This window comes from Dipodomys ordii, unplaced genomic scaffold, assembly GCF_000151885.1.
Source record: "Dipodomys ordii isolate 6190 unplaced genomic scaffold, Dord_2.0 Scaffold48, whole genome shotgun sequence".
Classification (NCBI taxonomy): Eukaryota; Metazoa; Chordata; class Mammalia; order Rodentia; family Heteromyidae; genus Dipodomys; species Dipodomys ordii.
In genome coordinates this window covers 8,838,792-8,861,782 of record NW_012267264.1, presented here as the reverse complement: position 1 = coordinate 8,861,782, position 22,991 = coordinate 8,838,792, and the positions used below count along the sequence as shown (strand labels likewise).

Below are 22,991 nucleotides of genomic sequence, written 5' to 3'. Positions count from 1 at the left end.
GACATTGCCCCATTTGTTAGGAAATGGAAAGACTTGGAAAAAATTATATTAAATGAAATAAGACAGGCCCAAAGAAATATAGGTCCCATAGTTTCCCTTATTTGCAATAACTAGTATATATTTGAGACAAGCAGAAAAGGTCAGATAAGATGATGTTAAGCGAAATGAACCCCAAGATAAGGACACAAGTGTTTTTTTCTTTCTAGCTATTGTTTCTAATGTATTTATAAGATGATTTCTTTGTTGCTTTGTCCATCCTTCCCCCACTGTATAACCCCTGTTTTCACTGTTTTTGATGTTAGCATAATTTGGGGAGTGCATTGCAACAGTAAGATGTACAAGACGCTATGTTGAAAAATGAACTTTATAAGTCAGGCTGGGGGTGCGGTGGGGGCAGAGGGGAAATTTCTTTGTGGAGATGGGAGGGAAGGGATGGTAGGGGAAAACCAGAGGAGGAGGCAACAATGCTTGATAAGAAATGTACTCATACTCATTACCTTGCTCATGTGATTGTAGCCCCTCTGTACAGTATTTTCACAGTAAAAAACTTATTTTAAAAAGAAAAATAACGAAGCAAGTATCATTAAAAACAAAATAAGTGTAAAACACAACGTATCTTTCAATATACACTGAAAGCTCCAGCATGTAATAGTAAAGGCAGTGCTAAGAAAAAAAATTATAGCTATGAGTTCCTATACAAAAAAAAATAAAAAAGAGAGAGAGCTTTCAAACATGAGGCACTCAGACTTTTAGGAAAACAACAAGCCAAATTGATCATTAACAGATCATAAAAAAGCAAAAATTAGCCAGGCGCCCATGGCTTATACCTGTAATCCTGAGTACTCAGGAGGCTGATATCTGAGGAGCACAGTTTAAAGCTAGCCCAGGCAGGAAAGTCTATGAGACTCTTATCTCCAATTAAACACCAGAAGTGGTGCTGTGGCTCAAGTGGTAGAGCCCTAACCTTGGGCTGAAGAGCTGAAGGACATCATCCAGGCCCAGAGTTCAAGCTCCATGACCAATCAAAAAAAAAAAAGGCAGAAATTAATGAAAAGGAGATTTAAAAAAACTACATGAAGAAATAAAAAAATTGGCTCTTAGAAGGCTAATAAGCTCCTAGCTAATTTGATAAGAGATGGGGAAAGAGATAAAAATAAAATGAGAGGTGAAAAAAGAATTATCACAAGAAATACAAAAAAAATCTAAAGCATTATAGGTAAATACTTTGAAAAACCTATGCTTAAATAAGAAACTAGAAAAAATGAATTATACCAAGTGTATATAAACATGTAAACAGATCTATTGCAAGCAATGAGATTGAAGTAATTGGTAAAGTCTCCCCCAAAAGAAACACCCATGCCTAGATGGATTCACTGTCTAGTTCTATCAGATCTTTGAAGAATATCAATACTCCTTCAAATGCTTCCATGAAATAAAAAGGGAAAGGATACTATTGGACTCATTTTAATTATTATACAGATACACAACAAAGAGAACCTTGTGTAAACATTCTCAATACAATTCTCACAAAATTAAATCAACAACACTTAAGCAGATCTTATGCTGAAGGCCAGTGTGGCTCAGACCTCTAATCTTTGTTACTCAGGAGTCTGAAATCTAAGGATTGTGGTTCAAAGGTAGCCTCAGTGGAAAAGTCTGAGACTCAATTGCCAACTAACCAGCAAAATGTCAGCTGGAAGACTATATTGAGCAATAGAGTGCCAGTCATGAGTGAAAAGCTGAGCAATAGCATAGGCCCTGAGTTAAAAGCCCTAGTAAACGACAGACACACACACAAAACAGATCATATGTCATGACCAAGATTGTTTTATCTCAGAGGTGCAAAAAGTGTTCAACATATATAAATCAATAAACAGCGCATAAATAGGATCAAGAACAAAAATCACATGATCATCTCAATGCAGAAAGGGCCTTTGATAAAATTCAGCACCCTTCCATGACAACAGCTTGGGAGAAACTAGGAATACAGTAAACATATCTGAACTTAGTAAAGACTATAAATGACAGATCTTTGGCCAAGTTCGTTTTAAATGGAGATAAACTGAAATCATTTCCCCTAAGGAACTAGACAAGGGTGTCCACTTTCCCCATCATTCATATTCAATAAGTATAAGACTTCCTAGTCAGAGCAATAAGACAGGAGAAAGAAATGTGATTCAGAAGAGGAAGAAAAAAGTCAGATTGTCCATATTTGCAGATATGATCTTAAATTTAACAGATTCTATGAACTCCACCAAAAAACTTCCAGATCTAGTCAATATCTTCAGACACATAGGAGGATAAAAAATTAACACAAAAAACTAGGTTTTCTATCAATCAGTAAACAACAAGGTGCACAAGAATTTGGAAAAATAATGGACAATCCCATTCAAAGTAGCCTCAAAACCAATGAAGTATATAAGTATTAACTAAGGAAGTAAAAGACTTCTACTATGAAACTATAAAACCTAGAAGAAAAAAATTAAAGAAAATACCAGAAGTTGGAAAGACCTATGATATTCAATTGCAAGAATTAACATTGTCAAAGCAATCTACATTTCCAATGCAATTCCAATGTAATTCTTCAATGCAATAGAACAAAATCCAAAATTTATGTGAAATTGTATAAAATATCCTGAATAGCAAAAGTAATGTAATGCACAAGGAACATTGCTGGACATATTACAATACCAGACTTCAAATTATACTACTGAGCCACAGTAAAAACAAAAACAAAAACCCTACAAAAACTTGATACCAGAATAAATCAGACCTGAATATCAATGAAACAGAGTAGAATACCCAGGAGTAAATATAGACAGCTATAAGCCATCTAAGTTTTGACAAGGGAGCCAAAAACATAAACTGAAGAGAAAAGGCAGTCTTTTCAGCAAATAGTTTGCCTGAAGGAGAAAGAAACTTGACTCCTATTAGTAAACCTGCATAAAAATCAACTACAAATGTATCAAAGGACTCAAAGTAAGATCTGAAACTTTTAAAATATACTACAGGAAAACTCTCAAAGTTAGACGCACAGGTTATCATTTTCAGAATAAGACTCCAACTGCCAAGAATCGAAACCAGAAATTGACAGATGGTACTACATCAGATTAAAAAGTTTCCACTCATAGGGCTGGGAAGGTGGCTTTGGGGGCTGGGAAGGTGGCTCAGTGGTAGAGCGCTTACCTTGCATGCATGAGGCCCTGGGTTCGATTCAATTCCTCAGCACCACATAAGCAGAAAAAAAAAAGGCCGGAAATGGCGGTGGCTCAAGTAGTAGAGTGCTAGCCTTGAAGTGAAGAGCTGAGGGACAGAGCCCAGGCCCAGAGTTCAGGCCCCATGACTGGGCCCCCCAAAAAAAGAAAGTTTCCACTTAACAAAACAATTGCCAGAACAAAGAATGGGAATAAAATATTTGCCAACTAAAGGATCCTTTATCCTTTAATATGAGAACCTCAAAAAACTAGCATAAGAACAAATAGTCAAATTAATAAATGGGCAAGTGAATTGAACAGTTCTCAAAAGAAATACCAATGGTTCATAAATACATGAAGTGCTCAATATTATTAAACATAAAGAAATGCAAATTCTATCTCACCCCAGTCAGAATAAAAATCATCAAGTTAATAAACAACAAATGTTGGTGAGGATGCAGACAGAAATAATGGAAAACAAGACCAACTATGTGTTGCCTAAATGAACACATTTCATTGACTAATAGAAGTCTAGAGTGAGAGGAATAGAAAAGTCTTTTAAGCAAACCAAGTCTGAAAGCAGGGTCATAGATAAGAGGTCACATTTATCCAATTCTTAGTTACGTTTTCCTACTGTATGTTGCTATAGTCATTTTCCTTTTCCTCTTTGATAGTACTGAGGATTAAACTCAGGGCTTCAGACTTGCTAGGCTGGCACGCTACTGTTATAAGCCATGCTTCCAACCCTGCTTATTTTGAAGATAGACTCTGGTGAACTTTTCTGTCTGCTGGCCTCAAATGGAAATCCTCTAGATCTCAGTCCTTGAGTAGGTAGAATTACACTCTAGAGCCAGCAGTACCTGGCTCCTAGAGACACTTTCTACTACCATTTTACACTGCTGTATGCTACTCTAGTCTAGTCATCTGTTCTACTAATTGACAAATTCTTGCAGCATGGATTTAATACTTCCTTTTTCTAAGTGCTTGAAATATATTAAGTACTTTAATAAAACGCAGTTGAATTTACTAGTGATATTAAGGAGTTTTTTTCATTTTCTTCAGGCCTCCTTAAAATTTTTAGTTAACAGTTGGTTTAAAACTAGGCTATGTACATTACAGAATGTAATTAAAATGCTTTTTGTAGGGATTATACAGAGCCAGGTCTTATTTTTCAGTTATTTCGTTTCAACAAAACTTCCACTAGAGGGCATACAAAGAAAAGAAGAAATAAACCACTCAACTTGACAGGAAGAAAAAGTACTTTCAAAATAATGCATTTCTCTGTACTAATTATAAACTGCCTTTGTATACATATTTTTATGTACATTTCTGTATTATACACTCAAGTTTTTATCATTTACAACAATCATCTTAAAATGCAAGAGATTTTTTTAAATTTTTATTTATTATTGTGAAAATACTGTACAGAGGGGTTACAATTACATGGGCAAGATAATGAGTACATTTCTTATCAAGCATTGTAGCCTCCTCCTTTGTTTCCCCTTCCCATCCCTTCCCAGCCTCCCCCCCTCCAATCCTCCCCCCCCCAAAGTTGTAAAGTTCGTTTTTGACATGACAACTTATACTTCTCATTGTTGCAACAGGTCCACCTGTATTCTTATTTAAACAACTTGTTTTTCCCCTTCCCCTCCACAAATTATACCGACATCAAATACAGTGAAAGCAGGGGTTATACTGTGGGGGAGGGACATACAAAGGAACAAAGAAATAATCTTATAAATGTGTTAGAAACAAATGCATGAAAGAAAAAAACCACTTGAATACATATCTTAGGGTTCATTTTCCTAAGATCACCTTATCTGACCTTTTCTGCTTGACTCATACATATACTAGATATTGCAAATAAGGGAAACCATGGGACCCATGTTTCTTTGGGCTTGGCTTACTTCACTTAATATAATTTTTTCCAAGTCTTTCCATTTCCTAACAAATGGGGCAATGTCATTCTTTCTGATGGAGGCATAGAATTCCATTGTGTATATATACCACATTTTAATGCAAGAGATTTTTGAAGCAAGTATGATGAAAGTTCTGGCAACAATAAAATGTTAAGAATTGGTAATTTAACCTCCAGCTAAGGAGAGTAGTTTTATTACATCAGCTCTGAGAAAAGCTAGAAATGCTGATAAAATGCAAATACATTCAATGGCTTATATATGGCGTGGGTGTTTACCAAATTTTCTAATGTTGAAATTGCAGTGTGTACTAGGACAGGAGATTGTGCAGAACTTTTAGAGATGGGGTGAGGGTTAAGATCAACACGATCAAAGTATTCTCAGGGGATTTCTATTCTTTTTTTTTTTTAATTGTAAAGGCGTTACAGTTACATGTCAGGTATTGAGTACACTGCTTTTGAACAGTGTCACTCGCTCCCTCATTTTCACCCAGTTTTCCCCCCCTCCTCCTCCAAGTTGACTCCTATTAATTCTTATGAGAATTGTTATGTAAGTTTTAGCTGGCTGCACTTAGTCTTGCTTCCTGCTTTGAGTTGTGATTCTTCATACATTGCCATGTGCCATTTACTGGTCCTCAGTAGAACAAAATTAATGCAGAGGTGCCATAGATTTGAACCTTCAAAACTAAGAGATAGCTGCGCGCCAGTGGCTCATGCCTATAATCCTAGCTACTCAGAAGGCTGAGATCTGAGGACTGTGGTTAAAAGCCAGCCCAGGCAGAAAAGTCTGTGAGACTCTTATCTCCAATAAACCACCATAAAACCGAATGTGGTGCTGTGGCTCAAGTAGTAGAGCACCAGCCTTGAGTTGAAGAGCTGAGGGACAGCGCTCAGGCCCTGAGTTCAAGCCCCACGACTGATCAAAAAAACAAACAAAAAAATTACCCTAAGAGATATATAAAACTTTCCCCCCTATATACTCTGCCTCACGTATTTTTGTTACAATGACAAAACAAAGAAAAGCCAAGTCTGGGAAACCCTGAGAAGCCAAGACCCTAGGTAAAAAGGAAGTATTTGTGAATTAAATCCCACACAGTCTTGGCAATTTTATTTTTCTGGAAGATATCTGCCAATTCCTGGGAAGCAACAGTAGAAAGTAGTACCAATAAGCATTCTCACAATTCTAGAACCGTAAGTTGGAGTTCAGAGCTGACACAGCACCAAAAGCTTCAAAGAATAAAAAATCTGGAAAAAGGAGAATAAAAGAAACTGACCCTGCAGAGAAATGATCTGCTAAGCTTTTTGTCTTTAAAATATTTATTTGATAACATTATACAAATGCATGCTGAGGGTATGGGCTCCAACCAAGCTAAAACCAGCTATAAAGAGGATTTTCAGGATTTCTGTAAGACGAGGAAATATAAAACTGACATTTTATGACTCAGGTAAACTGTCCTAGTTTAAGATGAGCCCATTAAAGGAATACAAGGAAAACAGACTAATCCTGAAACCCAGTCTTGAGCCATCTCAATATCTGACTAGATATTGTTCTATCAGTTGAAAGAAATTAAGTATTTTTTGGAAGCAAACAGAATTGTACAAATGTTTATAATACCCAGAACCCAATAAAAAGTTACCATTTCTCTTAGAAGACAGCATCAAGGAGCTTGACAATCACAGGCTTCTTAAGATCATGAAACAAATAAGTAATTTACAATATAAACTTCTGATTCTAAAATACCTCAAAATAATTTTCAATTTTTTTTGTGCCGATCCTGGGGTTTGGGCACTATCTCTGAGCTTTTGTGCTCAAAGCTAGTTCTCTACCACTTTGAACCACAGAGCCATTTCAGCTTTTAGGTAGTTAATTGGAGAAGAGTCTTATTGACTTTCCTGCCCAGGCTGGTTTCGACTGCAATCCTCAGATCTCAGCCTTTTGAGTAGCTAGGATTATAGACATGAGTCAGTAGTACCTGGTAGTTTTCCTTAAGTTTTAACAGTGAAAATTTACACAATTTTATATAAAAACATAGAATAATGTACAAAATGACAAATGAGAGAAAAAATATTCATATAGTAGTATACCATTTTGTTTCTTTTGTATTCTCACTGAAAACTTATGATTAGTACTATACTGCTGAGAACAATGCACTAAAGTTAAGTAATTTATAAACAACATATTATATACTATTCATATAGTATATTACTCATGTGTCACATGCATGAGTATATATTATATGCTATTAAATAGTTTATATTATATAATACTCCTATAATAGTTCCCTGAATTTGTGGGTTCTTTAAGAAATTTTATACTAGAATGAAAAAAATCCTATATTTTGAAAGCCATTATTTCAGTAATGTAGGATGATGTAATTTGTTATATGACATATTGAAGGTTTTCTTCGGCAATATTTTAGAGAAAAAGAATCACATAATAAGCCAGGCCCAAAGAAACATAGGTCCCATGGTTTCCCTTATTTGAAATAACTAGTATATAAGTATATGTCTGAGACAAGCAGAAAAGGTCAGATAAGTTGATGGTAGGTGAAATGAACCCCAAGATTCAAATGTTTTTGCTGTCATGCAATTGCTTCTAACATTTATAAGATGATTTCTTTGTTGCTTTGTATGTCCCTCCCCCATGGTATAACCCATGCTTTCACTGTATTTGATGTTGGTATAATTTGTGGAGGGGAAGGGAAAAAACAAATCATTGAACTAGGGATACAGATGGACCCATTGCAACAACGAGATGTACAAGTCATTATGTTGAAAAACGAACTTTACAACTTTGGTGGGGGGGGGGAGGATCGGGTAGGGGGAGAGGAGGAGGATGGGAAGGGATGGGAAGGGGAAACAAAGAGGAGGCAACAATGTTTGATAAGAAATGTACTCATTATCTTGCCCATTTAATTGTAACTCCTTTATTTTCACAATAAAAAAAAAAGAAAACTGAGCTGTGGTTCAGTGGCTCATAACTGTAATCCTTTTGCTTAGGACGCTGAGATCCGAGGACCACAGTTCAAAGCTAGCTAGGGTAAGAAAATCCATCAGATTCACCAAAAAAGCCAGAAGTGAAGCTGTGGTTCAAGTTGAAGAGTGTTAGTCTTGATCACAAAAGCTTAACTAAAGCGCCCAGTTCCTGAGTTTAAGCCCCAGGACCAGCATAAAAGAGAAACAAAAAAGTTTTTAAGTTTCAAAGCTGGATTTTAAAATACAACAATAGACAAAAAGAAAGCAAACTACCAAATGAACTAATATCGAGACATTTGTATAAGTATAACCTAATCAGCATATATAATAACATCATGATGATCAAAAAACTTACCAATTACCCAAAGTAAGTTTACTTGATGTACAACTGAGTTCAATTTAAATACAGTAACTTTATACTAGATACTAATAAGTTGAATCATATTTGAAAGTTTTTAATGTAAGTGTGTGTGTGTGTGTGTGTGTGTGTGTGTGTGTGTGTGTGTATGAATGATCTTGATTTCTGGAGATGTGTTTTGAGAGAGTAGTGTTAAAAGCTTTCTATTAACTAGCTTTCTCACCTCTGTCCTCTTCATTTTGTGCTTTCAAAAGGACCAGGTAGATTTCCAGGTATATAAATACCAATGCTGAAATGCTTTGCATTAAGTATGCAAAGTAAAACTAAGATACTTGTTACTACATACAAGAAAAGCTGTTAACAAAAGCCAAGTGCTGTTGGTTCATACCTACAATCCTCAGGAGGCTGAGGTCAAAGGATCTAGGTTCAAAGCCAGCTATATTACACAGATCCATGAGACTCTTGTCTCCAATTAAACAGAAAAAAATACTAGAACTAGAGGCATGGTTCAAGTTGTAGACTAACAATTATGACTGAAATGTCAAAACAAGAGTGCAAGGCCCTGAGTTTGAGCCCTAGTTCCAGAACATGTAACACAACCCTCAAATCCAACTGTTAACAAAGTTAAAATCAGTTCTTATATAACAGGAAAACAGAGGTCAAAAAAGGTAACAAGAAATATGTAATTAATAGTGATATATATATATATATATATATATGTATGTATGTATTTCTTTTTTGGGTCCGGTCGTGGGGCCTGAACTCTGGGCCTGGGCGCTGTCCCTCAGCTCTTCAGCTCAAGGCTAGCGCCCTACCACTTGAGCCACAGCACCACTTCTGGCTTTTTTCTTTTTGCTTATGGGGTGCTGAGGAATCGAACCCAGGGCCTCATGCATGCAAGGCAAGTGCTCTACCACTGAGCCATCTTCCCAGCCCAATAGTGAATAATATATTAAAATTAATCATAAAAAGAAAAATGTTATATGCGTGGGCTAGGCATGCAGGTCGGAGGTGAAGCACTTGCATAGGCCCATGGTTTGATCCCTAGCACTGCAAAAATAAAACAAATCTTAACTTGGCCATTTTTAGCCATCAAACTGCTAAAATCACCAAGCCTACAAAGATGTCAAGAATATTGTTAAAACAGATGCTCCCTCATACAGTTTACAGTGTAAAGTGGAAAAAAAAACTTTGAGGACTATTTAAATTTATAAGCTCTTTGAATAATTCTACTTTTAGAAGTCTTTCTATAGAACTAGTATGCAGTAGTATTATTATCCTGTTAGTAAAAATAATTTCATAGCCTTACTCTGTAGCTAAAGCACAAAAACCCTCCTTTTTTACATGACATTCGTATTATAAAAACGAAACTAAAAAGAAAAATACTTTAAAATTACTGAGCTAATGAATGATAAAGGTGGGAATCAAAACTTGGCAATCTGGCTCATGAGACAGTGTCCTTTTATTATTATTATTTTTTTACTAGTACTGGGTCTCAAACCCAGAGCACTGCACCTGCTAGCAAGCACTTTGCCACTGAGCTATGTACCCCAGCACTATTCTTTACCAACACGTAACAGAAAAATGTAAAAACTGTATACAATCTAAATGTTATCAACACAGTAATGGTTCAATTAATTACAGTGCACTAATAAATTCTATATAACTATTAAATAGAGATATGCTCATTAAGTGCTGACAATATCCCAACCTCATTTTTGAATTAAAAACTCTATGTATGTGTGTACCTATGTGTATGTATGCTAAATGATGTTTTATGATAAAAATGTATTATTTATGAGCTTAAAGAGGCTAGGAAAAAGGGGGAAATTTCTAGTAACTCTTTTTTCTTTCTTTTTCAGTACTAAGGTTTGAACTCAGAGCCTCATACTGGTTAGGCAGGCATTCTATCACTGAGTCACACCTTTAGCTCTAGTAATGCTTTCCTAAATTAGCTACTTAAAAATTGTTTTGAAAGAATGTTTTTGTGGCTTCTATGTTTTCAAAAGATTATGTCAAACATTTACTTAACACTGGAAAACAAGTTAACACTGTAAACCAGTATTGCACTTAATCTACGAAGCTGCTTTAGTGACATTTATAACTAAATTTATAATCTGAGAAAGAAAGCAACATTTTTCCCAGGGTTTCTGTTGTTTATTAAAACAGACAATAACATTCAACCAGTTAATAATCACACAATGATTACATCAAAACCTTGGGCACTAGTTTATGTGTACTAGTTTATCAATTGTAATAAAACATCTATTGAAATTAAAATGCCACGTCATTTTATGAAACTCTTATTTCAAGGTTGACCAATCTCTGGGGACAGGGATGGGGATGGAGATGTGGCCAAAAGGGAACCTTCTGCATTGTTGGTGGGACTATAAACTTGTTCAACCACCTTGGAAAGCAGTATGGAGGTTCCTCAAAAGACTCCACATAAGAGTTCCCCTATGACCCAGCAATCCCACTTTTGGCATTTACCCAAATGATCACAAACAAGACCACACTAAAGCTACCAGCACAACTATGTTTATTGCAGCATTATTTACCGTAGCTAAGATATGGAGCCAACCCAGTACATGAACGGATTAAGAAAATGTGGTGTGTGTACATATATATATATATATATATATATATATGCCCACATTTTCTTAATATATGTATATTATAGATTATAATATATATTATATATACATATATATATATATATATAATGTAATTCTTTGCCACCATCAGAAAGAGTGACATCACCCCATTTGTTAGGAAATGGAAAGAATTGGAAAAAATTATATTAAGTGAGGTAAGCCAGGCCCAAAGAAACATAGGTCCCATGGTTTTCCTTATTTACAATAACTAGTATATGTCTAGGACAAGCAGAAAAAGTCAAAAGCTATGTACATATGACCATATAAGATGATGTTAAGTGAAATGAACCCCAAGATAGGGACACAAGTGGGCTTTTCTTTCTTGCTATTGTTTTTAATGTATTTATAATGTATTATGTGATTTTTTTTGTTTCTTCCCCCATGGTATAATCCATGTTTTCATTGTATTTGATTCCAGTGCCCTGCATCTTATATATACATTTTTCTTGTATATACATATTGGGGAGGGGAAAGGAAATAACAAAATGCTTAAATAAGGATACAGGTTGACCCATTGTAACAATGAGATGTACAAGACACTATGTTGAAAATGAACTTTACAACTTTGGCGGGGCCAGGGTTGGGGGGTGTGAGTTGGGGAGGTTGGGAGGGAAGAGATGGTAGGGGAAAAACAAAGGAAGTAATAATATTTAATAGGAAATGTACTCATTACCTTACTCATGTAACTGTAACCCCTCTGTACAGTTTTTACAACAAAAACATTTATATACATATATATGTATATGCATACATATATATACACATATATATGTATACATATATGTATGCATATATAAAGGTTGACCAATCTGAATATAACAAACTGCTTTGCCAGAAACATTGCCTGTTTAAGTTTAACTGGTATTTGGATGCGTAAAACGGGTCTAGGCATTCTTTAGTAAAATACCAAGACTGGTAGAAGTGAGTTAATACCTGTTGCAGCTTAGTATAGACAAAAACCTCACTAATTTTAAGTGCTGAATGTACCAGTTCAAGAGTACACTTGTGTGTGTGTGTGTGTATGTGTGTGTGTGAGATGGGGTCTGAACTTAATACCGAGCCCTTGCTGGTAGGCAATCTAACATCCCAGTCCTTTTTGTTTTTATTATTTTCAAATTCAACATCACATTTATGCCCAGGCCAGCTCAGACTTTGAACTTCCTCTTTATAGTTCCTGCACAGCTGAGTTGAAAAGTGCATGTTAAATGCCCAAGTTTTTTAGATGGTTGAAATGGGGTCTGAAAAACATTTTTTTCCTAGCTAGCCTCAAACCATGAATATCCCAACCTCCTGGTAGTTCAGAACTTTTACCTAGTTACTCAGAAGACTGGGGGTCAAAGGACTGCAGTTTGAAGACAGCCTGGAAAGAAAAATCATTGAAGTTCATCTCCAAAATACCCAGAAAATAGCGGGGTTGGATGCATGCCTTAAGTGGTAAAGCACCAGGAAAGCAAGCAAGTTCCTGACTTCAAATCTCTGTCAAAGTATCATTGACAAATTTTGTTATTTAAATTCAAATAGTCTTCTTTTCCATATATATATATAATGTATATGAAAATATACTATCTAGTTCCTGGGGAGGAAGAAGAGTTTAGATTGTATGACATACTGGCTTATATCTTCTCCTTCATTGTGTTTTTAAGGTAGCAAGTGATTGAGAAGATGAAGTTTTCACTACTTACATTATCTCTCTCTTTTTTGTTTGAGACATGGTCTTGCTATGTAGTATAAATTAGTTCAAAATTTGAGATCCTCTGTCTGTTTCCTCAGCATTATGATTACAGGTGCATACCACCAATGCTTAGCCACATCTATAATATCTTGTAGAAGTGGTTTGTAAAAAGTTGAAGAACATTAAGCAAAAAAAAAAATCTGCATTGAACCAGAATCAACTCCAAATGTATCAAAGACCTTGAACTCAAAGCAGACACTCTGAAAACACTACAGGATGGAATAGGAGAAACCCTAGTTCTCCTTGGCTCAGGCCGAAATTCTCTGAATAGAGACCCGGAAACACAACAAATCAAAGAAAGGTTAGACAAATGGGATTGCATAAAGTTGCAGAGCTTCTGCAGGGCAAAGAAAGCCATGGAGGGGCTGGGAAGGTGGTTCAGTGGTAGAGTGCTTGCCTTGCATGCCTGACGCCCTGAGTTCGATTCCTCAGCACCACATAAGCAAAAAGAAAAAAGCCGGAAGTGGCGCTGTGGCTCAAGTGGTAGAGCACTAGCCTTGAGCTGAAGAGCTGAGGGACAGCGCCCAGGCCCAGAGTTCAGGCCCACGAATGGACCAAAAAAAAAAAAAAGAAAGCCCACGGATTGGGAGAAGATCTTCACTAGCCATACAACAGACAAGGGTCTCTTATCTAAAATATACTTGGAACTCAAAAAATTAAATCCCCCAACAACAAATCCTCAAAGAAACAACTGCCCAATAAATAAATGGGCTAAAGACTTAAAGAGAAACTTCTCTGAAGAAGAAAGAAAGATGGCCAATAGACACATGAAGAAATGTTCAACATCCCTAGCCATAAAAGAAATGCAAATCAAAACAACTTTGAGATACCACCTCACCCCAGTTAGAATGGCAAAAATCAAGAACTCTAACAACAACAGATGCTGGTGGGGATGTGGACAGAAGGGAACCTTACTGCATTGTTAGTGGGAATGTAACCTTGTTCAACCACTTTGGAAAGCAGTATGGAGGTTCCTCAAAAGACTCCACATAGAGCTCCCCTATGACCCAGCAATCCCACTTTTGGGCATTTACCCAAATGACCACAAACAAGACCACACTAAAGCTACCAGCACAACTATGTTTATTGCAGCATTATTTACCATAGCTAAGATATAGAACCAGCCCAGATGCCCCTCAGTAGATGAATGGATCAAGAAAATGTGGGATATATACACAATGGAATTCTATGCCTCCATCAGAAAGAATGACATTGCCCCATTTCTTAGGAAATGGAAAAACTTGGAAAAAATTATATTACGTGAAGTAAGCCAGGCCCAAAGAAACATAGGTCCCATGGTTTCCCTTTTTTGCAATATCTAGTATATGTATGAGTCAAGCAGAAAAGGTCAGATAATGTGATGTTAGGAAAATGAACCCTTAGATATGTATTTTAATGTTTTTTTCTTTCATGCATTTGTTTCTAACGCATTTATAAGATTATCTCTTTGCTTTGTATGTCCCTCCCCCACAGTATAGCCCCTGCTTTCATTATATTTGATGTCGGTATAATTTGTGGAGGAGAAGGGGAAAAACAAGTCATTTAAGATACAGGTGGACCTGTTGCAACAATGAGAAGTACAAGTTGTCATGTCCAAAACGAGCTTTACAACGTTGGTGTGGGGGGGGGGGAGAATTGAAGGGGGATGGGGGTGAGGCTGGGAAGGGATGTGAAGGGTAAACAAAGGAGGAGGCTGCAATGCTTGGTAAGAAATGTACGCATTATCCAGCCCATGTACTTGTAACCCCTCTGTACAGTATGTTCACAAAAAAAATAAATAAAATATTTAAAAAAAGAAAAAAAATCTGCATTGAATTCAGGGAGGCAAGCTAGCAAGCCTGATCACTGATTCCAAACCACTAAATAAATGAATGTTCGCTTTTATTAGATGTGCTAAAAGCACATGTCCAATTTCAAGGTACAACTTAATTAGTTATAATCTAACTAGAAGTTATGCCATAAATGACAGAATAAAAGTCCTGTGAGTTGAACCACTAAAAATCTACGGATAGACTAAATTCTTTATAATCTTTACTTGCTTAGTGATTATCTAGTATGGAAGTCTTTTCCTTTTCCACACTAGATCAGTTTCTTAAGTTTTGCACTATTGGTATTTTGAGGTTGGTAATTCTTGGTTCAGGAGGGCTATCTTATGAATTGTAAAATGTTAGTAGCATTCCCCTAAGTGACTAAATGCTAGTACCATCTTTCAGGTGTAACAATCATTTAGACATTACCAAATGTCTAAACTAGACAGGCAAAATCTACTTTGCTTGAGAAGTACTCAAATTAGATCTGCTTTTTAAAAAATTATTCCAGTGAAGATCTGGAAATGACCTACAGCACTAGAGTACTGCATAAGCCTATGACTATTCACACCAAGCAAGAGATCTTAATAAATTGAATTGATAAATTATGAAAAATGATTCTATTCATGCCAGACATTTCTGTGGAACAGGCTAATTCCTACTTCTCTATTTTGAAGATTAGATAACAGAAAGGGGCTTAACAGGAAGGTGGAGTGGAATATTGTGCCACATAAGTAGGTCGATGTGGCAGAAACTGTAGGCAATCTGATTCATTCTATTATTGACATCTCAATAGATTCTTAATATACTTAGTTTGTTTTTATGTGCCTAAACACTATTATACATACATGATTACTTAATAAATTGGCCAAAATAATTAAATTGGTATTTAATTAGGAAAGTCAAATACTTTATATATATTTTCTTACCATTCGTATAGTTGTAAAATGTTATAAGGAGAAAATATTTATGAAGTTTTACTTTGTAGCTCTCTGATGTTCCAATCTATGACTCAACATTAAATGATAATTTATTGTCCTCTTTCACAATCCAGTTATTATTTTGGTGGATTATGGAGCTTGAATTTAGGGCCTGGGCACTGGTCCTTGCTAGTGCTCAACCACTCTGAGCCACTTAGCACAACTTCTGGTTTTATGGTCAACTACAGATAATTTCCTACCACAATCCTCAGATCTCAGCCTCCTTAGTAGCTAGGATTACACATGTGAACCACAAGTACCTGGCTTGCATTCCAAACTCTTGTAACATGCTCCAAAACATTAAATATAGAGTCTGTTATTGTTTACACCGGGAACCACAATTTTGTGACCTATTTTCATCAATCAACAACTATTTAGCCAAGTAATATTCATCAGTTTTAAAATTAGCAGTATCAAATGATTAGCAAGGTGATAGTCAAAGGCAAATGTCTTTAAACTTTTGAACAGATAGTAAAGCTCTTACCTACAAGCAACATTTGGGTCAGCATTTCTTGAAAGTAATAGTTCTACACATTTCAAGATCTGTTCTTCTGAGCCACTAGCAGAACAGGCAGTTATCAAAATAGTCACCTTATCTATAGGAAATAAAAAGCAAGGGGAAAAAAATCCTTACACATTAAGAAGCATGTTTACTTGACTTCCTTACACCCCTTCCCAGATCTCTCTCTGGGCACACTTTACAAAACAGGAGATTAGGGATAAATCCCTTTCATCTGAAAAGCACATATATTAACTTCTTTCTCCTATTTCCATTTGTTCAGGAGAACAAAAAGAAGTTGGCCAGGCATAGTAGTTCATGCTTATAATTCTATCACAGGAGGCTAAGTAAAGAGGATTTCAAGTTCAAGAAGAACCTGGGCTCCCACCTGAGTTATATGAGTTCCTGCCAGTTTAGGCTGTGCATAGGTGATCCTGTCTAAAAAAGGAAAAAAAACCCACAACAACCAGAATGTAATTATACCACAGACCTTATTATGAGTAAATTTTGATCATAGCTGAACTCATGGTTGGAAAACGATATATTGTCTCTGATTTCACTTTCTCACTTATTTGACAATGCCTGAAATATGCCTTCCCCTACTGAATCTACCATAAACTGCTACTTTCATTAGTTTCTTTTCAGTTTTACTTGATCTCTTTGAACTCATTCTATTTCCTAACACTCTTCTTCCCTTGGCTCCTATGGCATCAGAAGAGAAGAGAGTACATTAACAACACATAAAAACACATCAATTAAGGACACAGGAACTTAAGTCTGTTCACAATAGCCGTGTTTTACATTAGTGGTGCAATACTGACATAACATAGTCTAGTCCCACTTCTGCATTAATACACTATAGTTCTCATGATTGTATCATATTTAATGCATGAAACTAATACCTACTTTCTTTATCTAATGTGCTATTGTGACACATAACAAATTTATGTGTACATATACTTTAAAAATGTAACATGAAAAAAAATTTAAAAAGTAAAATGTTTTACAACAAAGTATTCTTTATTTACAGGGAGGGAGAAGATGGAAGAAAAAACGAACATTTTGAGTGTTATATATATACATATATGTGGTGTTGAATTTAAATGGTCTCACACTTGATAGGCAGGTACTCTATTCTTGAGCCATATCTCAGGCCCTTTTTATGCTTCAGTTATTTTTCAGGTGGGGGTCTCATAATTTTGTCCTGGGCCAACCTAAGCCCAGTCCCCACTCCCCACCTCATGTACATCTTCCTCCATAGCAAGAACCACAGTGCTACCATGGCCAGCTTATTGATTGAAATAGGGATCTCACTAACTTTTTGCATAAACTGTCTTCAACTCATAATCTTCCTGATCTCTACCTCCCAAGTAGAATATTTTGTTTACTTTTAAAACTCTCATTCTTTTTAATGCATGTTTATTGCTATTGTAAAGGTGGTATTCAAAACTCTCATTCTGAAGTATAGCTTTCACTGAATAATTTAAAATAAAATCATAGAAACATCGGAGTGTGTAACTAAGACAGGAACTTTTACAGAATAGAGATGGTTTGGCAAATATAGCTAAAAATTAATATGAAAATTAATTCTAAAATAAAACCTGTATCCAAATTACAATTAAAAATGTCAAAGGAATAATTCAATATAATAATGACACTAGATTTACACATGTACTCTTGCTCTTTAAAAGTACTTAGAGCATTACTGAATGTGAGAAAAATACATGAGACTTTTATCATCAATAAACTACTCAGAAAAATCCAGAAGTGGCACTGTGGCTCAAGTTGTAGAGCTCTAACCTTTAGCACAAAGAGGCTCAGGGACGGTGCCCAGATCCTGCGTTCAAACCCCAGGACTGGCCAAAAAAGAAAGAAAGAAAGAAAAGAAAAGAAAATTGTCAAAGCTGTCTAGCACAGAAATTAAAAGTATATGTTATAAAGCATATATTATAAAGATAACATCTAGAATCAATCTTGGAAGTTTTTTGAAACATAGGTTTTTAACTTCATTTTGTTCACTATTTACCTAATACAACTAGTAGAAAGGGCTTTTCAAACTGCTTTAATTTTTTCATATTGCATAATTTCTGGCTGGAAATAAAAAATCATAGTAAAGATATAATCCTTAAATCGTGCGTCTGTGATTCATGTCTATAATTCTAGTTACTCAGGAGGCTGATCTCCGAGAATCAAACCAGATCTAGCAGACAAATCTGATTCTTATCTCCAATTTGAAAAGCTGTAACTTTTTCACTGGAAGAGTGAAAAGCACGGCTTAAAGTGGTAGAATAGCAGCTGCAAAGGAAAAAGGTAAGTGAGAGCTCAAGGTCCTGAGTTCAAGCACCAATACTGGCACCAAAATATAATATCTTACCCTTACTAAAGCTTGCATTAGCACCTCTGTCCAAAAGGAATCTAACCAGTTCAACATTGGCAACGCTGGCAGCGTACATAAGAGGTGTCCATCCATACTGGAAGCTGGAATCTACATTAATACCTGTCAATTTAAAAACAAGTTTTAAAAACCTCCTCAACAAAGCCAAAATAAAAAACAAAAAAGACAAAAAAAATCTTACTTCCACCTCAATATGTGTGAAATATATCCTCATAGCAACAAATACCATGCAGTTTATTTTAGAAGAGAATTTCTTCGTAGTAATGGCTTGGGACTTCAACAGAATATTTTAACTTTAGTTTTACTATAGGCATGTTCAAAGAGAATTGGTGTGAGCAATTTTTTACCATAATACTCTTCTCTCTCTCTCTCTCTTTCTCTCTCTCTCTAAGTATCTTTAGCATGACAGATTTTTACATACTCTCCTTTTTGTTCCACAGAAGTAGAATTTCTTTTAAGTTAGAATATTATCCTGATGCAGAATCATACGTCTTTAAAATATTTAAAAAAAACAAGAGAAAGGCAGTAATAAGTACATAGGTATAAGTAGAAAAAACAATAAAGGCAGTAGATAAGAGAGAGAGACAGAGACAGAGAGACATAGGGGAAGGAAAAAGGAAGGAAAATAAAAGGATATCCAAAGATCAGAATTTAAAATTATTTTGAAGAAGAAGAGTAATAAGGAAGTGGTGCTGTAGCTCAAGTGGTAGAGCGCCCCCCTTGAGCTGAAGAGCTGAGGGACAGCGCACAGGCCCAGAGTTCAAGCCCCACGACCGACAAAAAAAAAAAAAAAAAAGAAGAAGAAGAGTAATAAAAAAGTATAAGGCAAAAATTATTATCAAGTTGTACCACACAGCTGGGTGCTGGTGGCTCACTCCTGTAAACCTAGCCACGCAGGAGGCTGAGATTAGAGGATTGTGTTTCAAAGCCATCCCAAAAGAAAGTCTCTGGGACTCATCTCCAATTAACTACCAGGAAAACGGAAGTGGCACTGTAACTCAAAGTGGTAGACACTCACTAGCCTTAAGTCTTGAGTCAAGACTCCCCCACCCAACAAGTTGTACCTTATAAGAAAAAGCCTTGGTTACAAAGGTTGAACTTAGAGTCTCACAATGCTGCTCAGTTTTTTTCACTCAGGCTAGCATTTTACCACATGAGCCATACCTCCAGTTCCAGCTTTTTTGCTGGTTAGTTGGAAATCAGAGCTCTTGGATTTGTGTGTCTCAGCTGGCTTTCAACCAAAATTCTAAAACCTTAGCATCTCAATAGCTAGAATTTATAGGTGTGAGCTACTTATACTCAGTAAAATAGTGACTATTCAGACAGGAAGGAATAGATATTAACTTTCAAGAAAGGACAAGAAATGAGGTGAACTAAATATATTCAAATTATTAATGGTACACATCCTTGGAATGATATGATTTTCAAAAAACATTACTTGGTTTGGTCATATATATTGAATAAAACAAAAGGCTGAACTGATCTAAAATTGGGAAGGAACGAAGAACATCTAATATAAGAATAACTATAAAATAAGGTGATGAAACAGCCCATAAAATTAACATAAAGCCTTTTCTAAAAGGAGATCCAAATTTAAGTTTAGTCAACCATTTGAAGCTTGGTTTTAAATAATGAAATTTTAAAGCTCATTTAGAAAAGCTAAAAAAGGGCAGGCAATATGAATCAAGTGTAGAGGGATAGCTGAGCAAGCAAGTTGAGCAAACATGAGGCCAGGAGTTCAAGTACCATCAGAAAAAAGTAAGGCTGGGTACTGGTGGTTCATGCATGTAATCTTAGATACTCATTAGGCTGAGATCCAGAGGCTCTGTTTTAAATAAGTCTGGACAGAAAATTCCTAGAGACTCTATTTTAAACATAACAAGCCATGCTGAATTGAACTCTACAAGTAGAGTTCCAGTGGAGCAAGCAAGCTGAATGAGAGTGCAAAGTAATGAGTTCAAGCCCAGAATTGACCACAACAATAGAAACTAATATTACGCATAAGTATATAGGTATTGTAGAAAAATGCCTTACTTTGGTTCTCACAAATATATTAAATATTAGAGTTGATGACTACTAAGATATTTTATACTAAATGCCATATATCCTCCTCTTTTTTTTTTTTAACTTTTTCTTCCCACCTTTACCAGCACATTTTTGGTAATACTATGATCTTAAAAAAATTCTTATGCTTTCATCTGCAGCCTTTTAAAGAGAAAGTTTTGATAGCTACATTTATTTTATGTACCAATTTTTGTATCTAGAGTGCCTGCGATAATTTTGAATAATTTCAGTCATTTAGTCCATAGTTTACATTTATATATGAAGGTAATTCAAAATATTACACTGAATCCTCAGAAAAGCATACGGGAGACAGAACAGAATAATATTTTACATAAAGAGATGGATGCACTGGAAGTATCTTTTGTAAGGAACCATTGTCAGTATATAATAAAACTGAAACAAGTATGCAAGGATTTGCTCTGTACCAAAACATATGAAGAGAAGGAGGAAGAGGAAGAGGTTGAGATAGGATTAATCAGCCTATGATTCCTGAAGTAGATCTGAGGGACATCTGACATTGGATAATATTCCAAATGTTAGTATACAGAGAAGATTTAAAGCAGTTATTATTCCAGATCCAACTAAGATATGTACAAATGGACAAGTAAGGTTGTTTCTATCAGAAACACACCACCAACCTTTTACAATTAGGAACCCTCATTAAGTTAACTGCATTCACCTGACACTATCCTTAACTCTCACCAGAATCTAGGAGCTCCTCCACTAAGGAAATATCTCCCGTGGTCAATGCTTTCTTAAATGCTTCATTTTTTTCTTCAACCGGTAATGGCCTTCTGAATTTCTAAAAAAAAAAAAATGCATAAAGTTAAAATGCTACCATGAAATAATAATAACGCTCAGATAAGTAGGTGAGATTTTTCTTTCTTTCTTTTTTCCATTTTTCTTATTTTTTTCATTGTCACTTAAAATTTCATTATTATTATTATAAGGGTGATGTACAGAAGGGTTACCATTTCATTAAGTCAGGTAATGAGTACATTTCTTTTTTGGACAATGTCACCCCTTCTCTAATTCTTTCTCCGTTTTTCCTTCTCATCTCTGCCCACACGTTGTATAGTTCATTTTCAACACAGTGTCTGGTGAGTACCAAGGCTGCCTTTGTTCACCCTTCGTTTGTTTCAGTGTTAGATCCATAAAGCTCTGGAAGAGTTCACCTGTAGCTTGGCAGGTGGTAGCGGGGGACAGGCCGTCCCAGCTCCCCACCGGGTCGGGGAGGTGTCGGGAGGATGGCGTCGGCCCGCGGCCTGCAGGACCAAAGGCCGGGCGCTCCCTTAGAATCAGGGGTTAGGGTCAATCCAAAGGCAATGTCCAGGGCCCACTTCACCGCCCGAAGAACTGCATCCGATGAGCGCACGCGCACGCGCACACTCACAACACCCACTTGGGAAACAAGAGGAGACATCTGCGGGTTTGCCTCAAGGCCAAACGTCCATAGGTGGAAAGACTGGCGGAAAATTCGGGAAGAATTCAGCCCACCATACTAGGCCTCGCCTTCGAGATCGAATCCAGACCTCTTCCCATACCTGAGATGATCGGTCCAGAGACCCAATGTCCCAGCCGTCATCTTCGCTGTCGCTGCTCTCGCGTCCGCCAGCCATTGACGGGCCCCGCAGCTCGCTAGGCGCCGCCATACCGGGCGCCGCCCTACTCTCCAGACAGCTCTCCTGACGCTTGCGCACTGTGCCCCGCGTGGGCCGCAGGAACGTGGCTTGCCCTGAGGACCGACCGACATGCGCAGAAGCAAGAGCTGCGCTCGGAGTTTACTGCGCAGGCGCATGTGCACTTAGTTGAGCATAGATCACTTAAGATGCAGCCCTCTCCCTCCCAACCCGGTCATCAACTTTTCTTTTCCTTGCTTCTTTTTTCTTCCTTGCTTCTTTTTTTTTTCTTTACCTGTCCTTTTTTCTTCTCTTTTCTCTTCTGTTTTCATTTGTCCCAGTCCTGGGGCTTGAACCTTTTGTGCTCAAGGCTAGTGCTCTACCACTTGAGCCACAGCTCCACTTCCAACGTGTGGTTAATTGGAGATAAACATCTCATGGACTTTTCTGTCCTGGCGAGCTTTGACCTTATGACCCTCGGATCTCAGCCTCCTGAGTAGCTGGATTATTATAGGCCTTGAGCCATTGGCACCTGGCTTCTTCAACCTTTCTTGAAGGAGTCAGTGGAGAACCACCCATCCTGCCTCGCCTGTGGGACTGGCAAAAACAGCTCACCACAACCAATTCCTTTCAGAGAATTGAAATTAAGCATTCTTCTTAAGGTAATATTCTCCCTTGGCAAGAAATGCTTCATATGTAGCAGAAGCCAAGTAAGGCTCAGCGCTCTCTCATTCCCTTTATTTCCCCCTGCCAAACCCTCTCTCACCGTAATGTGTCCTGGGAGACAGATTTAAATT

The 22,991-nt window shown here is 36.7% G+C and overlaps 1 protein-coding gene across 1 annotated transcript in view; it reads right to left on the bottom strand.

The window, feature by feature from the left end:
• The window catches only part of Asz1 (ankyrin repeat, SAM and basic leucine zipper domain containing 1), a 49,668-nt gene extending 27,441 nt beyond the window's left edge, over positions 1-22,227 (bottom strand). The window contains exons 1-4 of the mRNA XM_013019956.1: positions 22,120-22,227; positions 21,278-21,377; positions 18,491-18,613; positions 16,102-16,213 (exon numbers count right to left, since the gene is read on the bottom strand). Of these exons, the coding sequence (XP_012875410.1) occupies positions 16,102-16,213; positions 18,491-18,613; positions 21,278-21,377; positions 22,120-22,227 (443 nt within the window). The remainder of the gene's footprint in view (positions 1-16,101; positions 16,214-18,490; positions 18,614-21,277; positions 21,378-22,119) is intronic.
• Between the last annotated feature and the right edge of the window lie 764 nt (positions 22,228-22,991).